The sequence below is a fragment of the Danio rerio genome, chromosome 3 (genome assembly GCF_049306965.1).
Source record: "Danio rerio strain Tuebingen ecotype United States chromosome 3, GRCz12tu, whole genome shotgun sequence".
Lineage (NCBI taxonomy): Eukaryota > Metazoa > Chordata > Actinopteri > Cypriniformes > Danionidae > Danio > Danio rerio.
Window position 1 is genome coordinate 29265835 of NC_133178.1, and position 11641 is coordinate 29277475.

At 33.7% G+C, this 11641-nt stretch overlaps 1 protein-coding gene across 10 annotated transcripts in view; it reads right to left on the reverse strand.

Annotated features, from left to right (window-relative positions):
• The window catches only part of med25 (mediator complex subunit 25), a 34481-nt gene extending 24806 nt beyond the window's left edge, over nucleotides 1-9675 (reverse strand). For 5 of the 10 annotated variants that reach the window (XM_009299442.4, XM_073938542.1, XM_005163940.5 and 2 more), the window contains exons 1-8: nucleotides 9497-9675; nucleotides 8915-9055; nucleotides 8794-8839; nucleotides 8590-8714; nucleotides 8357-8455; nucleotides 5942-6062; nucleotides 3002-3161; nucleotides 2652-2776 (exon numbers count right to left, since the gene is read on the reverse strand). In XM_009299442.4, the coding sequence (XP_009297717.1) occupies nucleotides 2652-2776; nucleotides 3002-3161; nucleotides 5942-6062; nucleotides 8357-8455; nucleotides 8590-8714; nucleotides 8794-8839; nucleotides 8915-9039 (801 nt within the window). In that variant the 5' untranslated portion in view covers nucleotides 9040-9055; nucleotides 9497-9675. 10 annotated transcript variants of the gene reach the window in all.
• Between the last annotated feature and the right edge of the window lie 1966 nt (nucleotides 9676-11641).

The following is an 11641-nucleotide window of genomic DNA, read 5'->3' on the forward strand; positions in this document are numbered from 1 at the left end:
TCCATCCATCCATCCAACCATTTATCAATCTATCTTTTGCATATGGTATCATTCTTGTGAGTGTGTAATAATTTTTGACTTTTTAGTGTGTGTGTTTTTGCATCATACATTAACTATAAAATGAAACCTTAACAATTATGCTCATCTGAATCCAAGGCATTTTTCAATTAATAGTACGCATTAAGATGTATGTGGTATGGAATTGGTACAGTTTGCTTAGGAAAAAATGTTTAAGGGCTATAAATAGTAAGGCTATTTAAATGTGTTAATTAGATTTATTAATCATGTGTAACAAAACACATTAAAACATTTTAATACATTGCTCTGGCCACTCATTATGTGCTTCGCTGTACTATAGAAAAGGGATTCTGTGGGCTGTTGGTTAATAGAGGGCCTTAGTGATCTTCCAGGAGGACTGTGAGATGGCTTTATATTAATTTTAAAATTATATTTTATTTGTTTAATTTGATTATAAATGCATTCATTTAAAATAATAAAAGTGTGGCCTCTAGTGTTCTGTAATTGAGTTCATTGCATCAAGCCTCATTTACTGTAAAATAAAGACTTAACAGTGCCTCAAAACTCCCAACCTCTACACAAAGACAGGCCTATTTAATTAGTTTGTCATGGGGGACGGTTCATGAAAAGCATCCCAAATGAAGGGCCGGAGAGATATGACTTGCTATATGAATGATAACACAACTACATATAAAAATCCATATGCTGCATTATCCCTTAAGACACCCATGTTGGCTTTTTCTACATTAAAATGTTAATGTATTACATTTTGAAACAACATAATATCAGTGCATTGTACAATAGACTTTTTTTAGTTTTTTTACAAACATTCAAATGTTGTATTTCAGAGCACAACAAAAGCAGTGCATTGCTGAAGTAGGCTTTTTCTACATTCAGACACATTCATATTTTATTTTTTGAACTGCATAACAATTAGGGATGCAACAATTATAGATTTTGGTTGTACGATTATATAGTCTGAAGAATAATCATGGTTTCACGGTTATCACGTCTAATGTAAATTCAAGCTTTATATTAGGTAAGTAGCCATTAGACTGTTGTTATCATCTGTGTCCATGCATAACATTATCATTTTAATAATAATTCATCTAACATATCTTTTGTTTACATTACACTAAATGGCAAGCACAATTCTCACCATGAGATGTTTTCTACTGCATGCGCCCGAAAAGACACAAGCTCGTTGCTCCGCTTGTGCGCACATATTGTCATATATTCTTACATTAGAAAATAACAAACTTGCAAGTGGAAAAGACGTGATATGGGAACAGCCGCTGCAATAGTTAATCCGGTGTGCGTGCTTATTAGCCTCGGTTTACATACTTGGAACTTTAAACTAAATTTATTTTGATGACTTGGTCACACTATTTGGAGGGCTGGAACAAATTGCCGGGGTTCAGCCCGCGGGCCACCAATTCAATAGCCCTGACCTAGGCCTAAATCTTTCAGTTGTTTAAAGAAAACAATCACTCTAATATAAAGGTAAAGAGAGTTAAAGAATGAAATAATGAGCTTGTGCATACCTAATGCATGATGCCTAGTCTCTGTGTTTACTTATGTTTTTTGTAAAATAGAAACAAATATTAATCAAAAAGTGACAGGTTTAGTGGTCTTTTAACATCTCCCATGTACTTCAGTTTGGTATGGCAGATTTTTGACTAGTAAACAATTTTGTGACCTGATAAATGATTAAATAATTTATGTAATTTATAATTAATGATTTGTTAATCAAGTTTAAATTTCCCTTGCAAAATAAAAGTAGTAATTTGGAAAATGTCTTTAATTAAAATTTTAATTAGCTGATGTAAAGCTGTTTGAGTTTAAACTCAGTCAATAAACTGCCTGCTGTATTCTTTGTTTCATACATTAGATTTTATTGATTTTATTCAATTATTTGATATATGATTTTATTAGAAAGTGGAAAATGTAGCTTTTTTATAAGTTTTTTTCTAGTTATAAAAGGTCATGTTGGTGAACTGAGTACGTCACAAATACCGTTATTTGGTTTTGTTAATGTGTTCCTCATTTAATACAGTCAATTTGCACTATCATCCATCTGACCACTGTGTGTTCTGTGGGATCTTATGTTAAAAACTGCTCTCAAAACCAATATGTAAAAAAACTGCAGAAATAAATGTAATATTTAATATAATACAGTTCATTAAAAGTTCAAAAGAACAGCATCTTCATGATCGTAAGACTGATATAAAGGTCTTTTATTAATACTGTCACTTTTAATCCAATAAATGTATCCTATCTGAATAAAATTAATAAATTCTTTACTCCATTGCTCATTTTTAATCTTGTAAATGTACTAATTATAAAAGCTATATAATTGTACTCATGAAAAAACCCTGCAGACATAACTTATAACCTAATATTTAATATAATATGATGTATTAAATGTTCTATAGAACAGCATCTTCATGATTAAACGACAGGTTTAAAGGTCAAACATGTCTTTTATTAATTCGGTCACTTTTAATCAAATTAATGCATTTTAGCTGAATAAAAGTATTAATTTCTTCACTCCATTGCTCGTTTTTAATCTTGTAAATGTACTAATTATGAAAGCTATATAACTGTAGTCATTTCCATGAACTTAAACATACCTGAAATGTGTTCATTTGAGGAGCTGTCGAAGCTACAGGCACCAGAGGATTCTGGTTCACTGGCAGAGACTGAGGTGGCAAGACAGGTTTGAGAGAGACGGGAACAGAACCTCCTCCTGGAGCAACTGGACACAAACACATATAACAGAGAACATTGATCACAGTGCATCTCATGGCTTAATATCTGATTTTTAAGTATTTTCTGTTTTCTTCGTAAAGCTGATTTGATACAGTTTGCTTTGTAGCACATTAAAAATAAAAATTATTTGACTCTACTATTCCAAAGGGTCTGACCTGCTTACAAAAAAAACTGTTAATCATAAACACATAAAGACTAGTGTCTTTCTTACCAGGAAGTGCAATACCCCTAACTAATACCATGTGAAAGGGGTCTTGACTGTAGTCTGGGTGTGAAGACTCTGGTGGACCTGCTACTGATGATGCTCGTTCAAAAAGAGATCGAAGTGCCGGAAGTTTCCGTGGGGCAATTACAGAAAAATGAATCCCCCGCTGCAAAACAGAACAAACATAAAAGTCCTTTAACCTCCACGGTGCCCTCCACCAATATTGGCGGAGTTTGTAAATATAAACAATGACAGTTGTGAAAAAAAAATCAAGATCTTTTATTTAGAATATATTGCCCTGACCTAAGAAGATCAAAGAATTTTTAATCATAGCACAATTTTATCAAACAATATTAAATAATAATCTTTGTTAAAACTAGGTGTGTCAATTAATGGCACCCCTATGAATTAATTTGTGCAAAATATTTTTGTAGAATATTCGCAATAATATTTAACTTTTTTAGTACAATAAAAATAGTTTCACAGGGTATAATATGTAGCACAAAGGAAATAGAACTCTTTTCAGTCTTTCAGTCACCTTGAACCAAAACCAAAACAATAAACCATTTTATCCCAGCCTTCTTTGCTCTTTTCGACCAAGGGAACCAAGTTTTATGGATGGCACCATATACAGAAATACCACTGCTTAAAGATTAAAGGCATTGTAATTAAGTTTTGGACTCTTTCAAAGCATAAAATATATGTTTGCAGATATTTAAGAAACATACAAATTGAACATTCTCGTTTATCTGAAAAACAATGCTGTAGTCAGATATTCTGCTTTGAAAATGTGAGTTACGAGCTGAAACGCTGTTTTAGTTTTGGATTTTTTAACCCCCACAATGCCACTTTAGCCAATTATAATTTAGCACCCCGGCTTGCATTGGTGGAAAAACGCGCATTTCATTCATTCATTCATTCAGAATGGCTCTCAAAGCATGCGTCCGTGACCAAAATGAGAACTCCGGTGGACAGTAGCAGACTGCCACGCGAGGTTATTAATTAATCTATTAATTAATAAATATTACGAGCGTAAACAAGCAGGTTTCATTGTAACCCCATGTCTTAACAACACACTACGTGACGAGATTTGCAGTGATAAGCTATTTGGCTGTTTGCACCAGACAAAACAAGAGAGAAATGTAAATACCTTTCCGAAGCACAGAATATGCACTCACTCAGAAAATGGTAAGGTTTAAAATCTACTTAATACATTTTAAACCTGTTTAACATTATTAAATGTAGATGCTGAATAACTGACGTGTTAGTTTTAAGTCACAGTTCTGGGGCCTCATGTACGAAGACTTGCGTGGAAATCTTACTAAAACATTGCGTACGCACAAAGCTGTAAATGTGCGTACGCAGAAAAAATTTCAGATGTATGAAACACTGCGTACGCCGAATCTCACGCATATTCTTTTGTACATCTGAATGAACGTGAAACTGAGCGCAACATGCACGAGCACAAAACCCCTCCCTGCCTCCTCCCCCGTATGAATATGCTAATGACTATGCTAATGGAAAAACCCAACGAAAAAGCAAAGGCAAAAGCAAGCAAAAAGAGAAACTTTGAACAGAATGTGAATTGGAGGTGCTGCTTTCGGAGGTAGACCGGAGAAAAGCGGTGTTATTTGCAAGTTTGTTCTCCGGAATTAACAACAAAAGAAAAAAATAGAGTGGGAGAGTTTAGCTGATGCGTTCAACACAGTCGGGTCTGAACATATCGCACTGAGTGCATTAAAAAAAAAAGAAATAGTGTGATTTATATCTGTAAACTGTTGAAGTACGCTAAACAGTCTCAGTGGCGCGCTCGTAAGACGCTTGTGGTCATGAATTGATACGTTCGAGCATGAACTCGGCTCGAATCCAGCGTCTGATGAACTCTTTCTTGGTTTTTCCCCCGCTACATATCAGATTTTGCCAACTATTTATCACGAGAAAGACAAGTAGGAATCATCAATAAGTTCATATCAATAAGCATCATATTTTATTTGCACATTTATTGAATGGAAATGTTTCTGATTCACGCATGCAAATTCATCTTCACATAGTGTCTTTATAGCAATGTGCGTGCGGTAGATCGCTCAGATTACATTGGGAAAACAGGCGACTGCTGCAAATTGTGCTTAAATGTTTAGCTGGTCAAATGTATGGTATGGAAACCTTATATACCTGCTGAACCCGTCTCATACAGCTGCCATTGCAAGGCTCAGACACTTTGTAGAGAGGAATTTAACATAACTGCCTCTAGGAGTCGCCAATGGAAATAAAACAGACACGCACAAAAAATGTGCGTACGCCTGCCAGAAAGCTGCCGTGAAGGTGCGCACATTCCCACGTTCAGTTCATTGTTAGTAAATCCAAACGTGAGCGATTCTGAGCGTGAAACCTGGCGTACGCAAAGTTTTTGTGCGTACGCAGCGTTGATACATGAGGCCCCTGAAGTTCAATTTCAAACAGTTTTAATTTATTTTCAAGATCTGAGGTGAACTATCTGCTGCTGCTTTCAGTAGTATGGCAATAAATGTTATGTAAAATGGCATTCAGACTCACATTATTTAACACTGAATAAAGCACATGAAGTGTACCTGAGCTGATCAGTTTTCTGTTGTTCAGCTGCAAAAAATAGAAGCCATTTCTAAAATATCAATTCAAGGTGTTAGTTAGGACAAAAACTCCTTTTAGTATGGAAAATATTCTTTCTATCACGTGCGGCTGCTTTGATTAAGCTCGATCGTCAGACTCTCTCACGTTTGTTTTAATCCAGGAATGTAATACTTAGTTCAACCACTAGGTGTCAAACTTACATACCGCACCTTATTATATCATGCATTATACTGACTATGCATGGTTTGATTACAAGCAAATGCTAAATATTATATTATTTTAAAATCATACTGACATACAGACATAACAGATAAACCAAGAAGCTAAGTGTAAACTCACATCCCGGATGATCTGGACCAGACTGTCTGCGGTGCAGCCCGTATAGCTGACACTCTCCACAGCTGGCAGCAAGTATGGAGGAGAATTACAGAGCAGTACACACACCTTGTGGGTCTGACCACTACATAGAGAAACAAAAGAATCAAAGAATCACCAGTGATAATAGGAAAATTGTCTCCAGTAGGTCATTTCAGCATCAATATTGAGATTACAGTTGACCACATTACAGTTCAGTACAGAATATACAGCTCAGAGCATTGTGGAGTCATTGCAAAGTTTAACCTTAGAATGAAAGTTTTCACTCAGTGAAATTAATTCATTAAGGAACAAGAAATTATAACTTTTGTTGCCAAAATATTACTTAATATAACATTTACACATTTAAAACTATACATTTTAGTTGTTTAACAATAACAGTTGATTATTCAATTCATGTACCCGGCTCTTTTAGACTCTCTAGAAAACCATAAAGCACTGTTTTTCCCTTTGTATACTTTGCTCTGAGGTTTTTAGCTATGCTTATATTTTTATATAATATTTTAAAGATAGATACGCTCGCTTACAATGAGAATCTCTTTAAAAAAAAGAGCTATTTAAGTATCAGTTGTACTTATAAATCAATGAATAATCACAGAAAAACACATTATCGCAATTTCAGTTTTTCCCATTATCATACAGCCCTAATGTGAACATCACTTTTTTTGATATCAATTTTAGTTTGATATATTATACAGCCCTAGTCTTCAGCATTTTACTGATAATGTAGTGCACATGATGATGGCATCCCTTAAAAATGCAGTGTCATTAGTTTTGTTGTACTGGAAAGAACTCTGCACAAATTAATGTAGACTGATAAACTATTATATTTTTAACTATATGATATTCACGACTATGTAAGTCTTATGATCCCTTCTTTGCTAATAAAGGACTATAGGGACATTCTAAGCACAGAATGAGTCATCTGGGTGAGGTAGAGTTCCTTCACATCTCACATCTCCAATACTTTGCTTTCCACCAAACACAATTTATCTACTTGTGATCTCCTTTTATGTCATTCTGTCACATTAAGTGTCATTTGATGTTTTCTAATGAATGATTAATCTACTAATGTTTAGTTATGACCCGAGGATAATATTGCATACTTTATAATGCATATTTACATCTCCCCCTCTTTATCTCCTCACATTTCAGCTGGTTTTGGGGAATGGTATTTCACTCATGCCTAGAAATGTATCTGTTGTTCTCTGTCTTTGCTGCATAGCAGAGCAAAAATCAAAACTAAGCTTTTTTGTATACATTATGTTTAGGGTAGCATATCATATTGTTTGAGCATCAATATCACAGTGTGTGTGTCCGCAACAGTCAAATTGCAGGATTAAATTATTTATTAAAGAGTTAAAGATAAATTATTAAATATTATTTTTTAATAATTATTGAAATGATGACCATGTTATTTTATGCTTGATTGTTCAATTTCTGTACCTGAAATACTGTTAAACTTTCCAGAAAATTACAAAGTATGGTTTATTTAACTTTTTTTCTGGCTCTATTGTGTGTGTGTGTGTGTGTGTGTGTGTGTGTGTGTGTGTGTGTGTGTGTGTGTGTGTGTGTGTGTGTGTATATATATATATATATATATACACACACACACACAAAGAGTTTAGAAACAAAAACCTCTAAATACTGTCTGAAATTGTCCTCTAAAATGTGCATTTTTAATCAGGCTCCTGTGTGTATGTTCAGTAATACCAATTTTATGGCAAAGAACAAGACCTTTTCTTGGTCTTTAAAGTGAAATATCTCAACATAAACAAAGAAAGCTGAAAAAAAAAATTCAAACTTTTGATAAACATTTCAGACGGCACTCAGAGGTTTTTCCATCTGAATATATATAAAATAATTTATGTATATGCAGTGCATAGAAAAAGACCTGATCATCATATTATCTAAATGAATAAAATCTTTCTAAATAGAGCTATTCAATTCACCTGGTGAAATTGTACTCTTATCGCTATATATATTACAGAAAACAAAAAATATTGCAATGTCTCATATTTTCAATATTGTGCAGCCCTAATAATGTTGATATATTTCATTCTACTGTCTGTATATTAAAACATGTAACTTAACATGAAATGTTCTTTCTTTTACAGCTTTAAGATTATCTCTCTTTATCAGTGATGTTAATAACTTTAACAGTGTTTGATTAATTATGGTGGAGTCAGACAAATAATTGATTATTACACACCATCCTTCAACTGCTTTCTGTTCTGATAATCTTTATAAATAGTGCTGTGTTCAAAGATTTTTCTTGTATTTACATTTCAAAAAAAGTCATTTTAAAATACCTTAAGCAAGCTGATTAAACCCTCAAAAGCAGATTTGTGATTTCATAGAACAAGTTCAAGAACTCACATTTGCTCCCTCATCTTTTTGAAGTCGTCAAAGAGCTGCAGGGCCACAGAAAGACCCTCAGCTATAAGACTGCAGCTCTCTGCTCCACCTCCCATGAACCTGTGCAACAACAAAAAAAAACTGTTAAAACTGTTCTCAGTATTTCAATCACAATATCTTTAAAGCAGACATTCACTTAAAACCTTTATCCCAGACTTCCTGACATAAAATAGGATTACAATGGGATTCCTTACTGAATGCTGTCAATCCAAGACACAAACTCGAAGGCAGAGCTGGTTGGAGCATGGCACTGGACATATGACTCTGGAGCACAATCCACTGTGTTGAATACCACCAGTCCATACTGAGTGCCACCATACTTATAAAACAAACAAGATCATCAGAATTGAGATGGCAGAAATGTAAAGAGAAGGTATAAACAGACTCCTCCAACTCACATCTCCTCCAAAATCAGTTTCAGCCGGTGGTCCTCCATTAAAATACCTGTAAATATATTAAATAAGTCAGTTCAAGTGTCTAACAAATGTACTGTATTGTAATGAATGTCATAAATCTTACTCTATAGTAGGCAGTATGTAATTATTCCGAAGTGATTCAAAATATGGACCAAGGTTTGCAGTTCCTTCAATGACAAACACCACATCTGACACCTGATTCAACCCAGATTTGGACGTGGGGTCCATATGGGTCACCTTTGGTCTACAGCCAACACAGATATAAGATCAAACTCATATAGAAGATTTGCTGGAATAAAACGAAATATTAATGTTTTATAATGTTTTATTGATGAATGACTTTATATTGGTGTTATTTGCTATTATTTTAACATTATTTCCATTCTAAATGCAAGTAAACCAAACCAAGACATACATATTTGGCTGTCTTAATACCTAACGTTAGTAATACACATAAACAATTTTTTTTAACTGAATCATTCATTATGTCCGTGCCAAAAAGCCTAAGAGACTTATTTTAGATGTGATATATTTGTCTTATCATTACCTAATTAACGAGTAAATTCTTAAAAACACAATATCAATACAAATAAATTAAAATGTAAAACGTGAACACTATCCATTCATACAGGTCTTAGCATGCTAGCCGCTAACCTCAAATGCTAATTTAGCTCGGGTGTCTTACCTGCTAGAATTAGTAGAACTGGCTTTTACTGTGAATAAAACAAACCGGTTCAGTCATTTATCTTGATTATATCCGAACCAGCCCCTGGTAGTTTTATTGTGTATTAAAGCTTCATCTGAAAGTAAATGTAGAGCGTAATGACAACAAACATCGGGATTTTTGGCTCGGCAATCGACAGTACGGTCTGGTTTTAGATCTTGAAAGTGGACTGGGCTGGTGAATCGATTTATGAATGATCAATTTAGAAACCAACAGCAGCGACGTCCTTTTCAGTCGTCATTCTTTGTTATTATCATCCTTATTATAATCATTGTTATTTTTGCGGTTTAAACACGGACATAGCCATTGTATTGTTAGATAATAAAAAAATAAAATAAAATAAAGCTTAAGAAAGTAAGTGGCTTCGTCGATGATCATAACAAATTGCATCATCTTTATTATTATCAATGATTATCATTACAAATTATTGTTATTAATTATTATTATTATTATTTAAAAGTTTTCTGAAACAAAATGGGCATTTTAAGGAATATATTTAAAATTGCCTTAAATAAATTAATTATTTAAATGTTTTCAATGATGGTAAATAATTATAATCAATATTATTTTAAGGCATAATAATAAATACAATTATTATTAATTATTATTACCAATTATTATTATTGGTGATATATCATTGATATTATTCTTATCATTATTATCTATTATTATTATTATTGTAATTATCTAAAGGCTTATCTAAAATGACCATAATTATTTTAAGAAATAATAACAAGACTTTTTTATTGTTACCAATTTTCTTTATTATTGTTGTTGGTATTAATATTAACTATTATCATTAATTAGAATTACCATTTTTATTATTATTATTATCATGTATTCTTTTTCTTTTTCTTCTTCTTATTATTATTATCATGTTATCTTCTTCTTATTATTATTATTATTATTATTATTATTATATAAAAGTTTTTTAAGCAAAATGGGCATGATTCAGTTTAAAGAATCGGCCTATAATCAAAATCATATTAAATAAATTCATTATTTAAACGTTTTCAATAATAGTAAATAATTATAATTATTATTATTATTTTAAGGCATAAAAATAATAACAACAATTATTATTACCAATTATTATTATTGTTGGTATATCATTAATATTATTCTTATCATGATTAGTTATTATTATTTTTCATTCATTTATTTTCTTGTCGGCTTAGTCCCATTATTAATCTGGGGTCGCCACAGCGGAATGAACCGCCAACTTATCCAGCAAGTTTTTATGCAGCAGATGCCCTTCCAGCCACAACCCATCTCTGGAAAGATCCACACACACACACATTCACACACACACACACTACGGACAATTTAGCCTACCCAATTCACCTGTACCGCATGTCTTTGGACTGTGGGGGAAACCGGAGCACCCGGAAGAAACCCACGCGAACGCAGGGAGAACATGCAAACTCCACACAGAAACGCCAACTGAGCCGAGGGTTAAACCAGCGACCTTCTTGCTGTGAGGCAACAGCACTACCTACTGCGCCACTGCTTCGCCGCTATTATTTTTATAATTATCTAAAAGCTTTATGAAATAAAATGAGCATGATTCGGTTGAAAGAATATATTCAAAATAGTATTAAACAAATTCATCATTTAAACTTATTCAGTAATAATAATTATTATAATCATTGTTATGGGTGAGGCAGTGGCGCAGTAGGCAGTGTCGCCTCACAGCAAGAAGGTCGCTGGGTTGCTGGTTTGAACCTCGGCTCAGTTGGCGTTTCTGTGTGGAGTTTGCATGTTCTCCCTGCCTTCGAGTGGGTTTCCTCCAGGTGCTCCGGTTTCCCCCACAGTCCAAAGACATGTAGTACAGGTGAATTGGATAGGCTAAATTGTCCATAGTGTATGAGTGTGTGTGTGTGTGTGTGTGTGTGTGTGTGTGTGTGTGTGAATAAGTGTGTGAATGTTTCCCAGAGATGGGTTGTGGCTGGAAGGGCATCCGCTGTGTAAAAACTTGCTGGATAAGTTGGCGGTTCATTCCGCTGTGGCGACCCCGGAGTAATAAAGGGACTAAGCCGACAAGAAAATGAATGAATAAAATGAATGAATAATCATTGTTATTTTAAGAAAAAAACTTTTTTATTA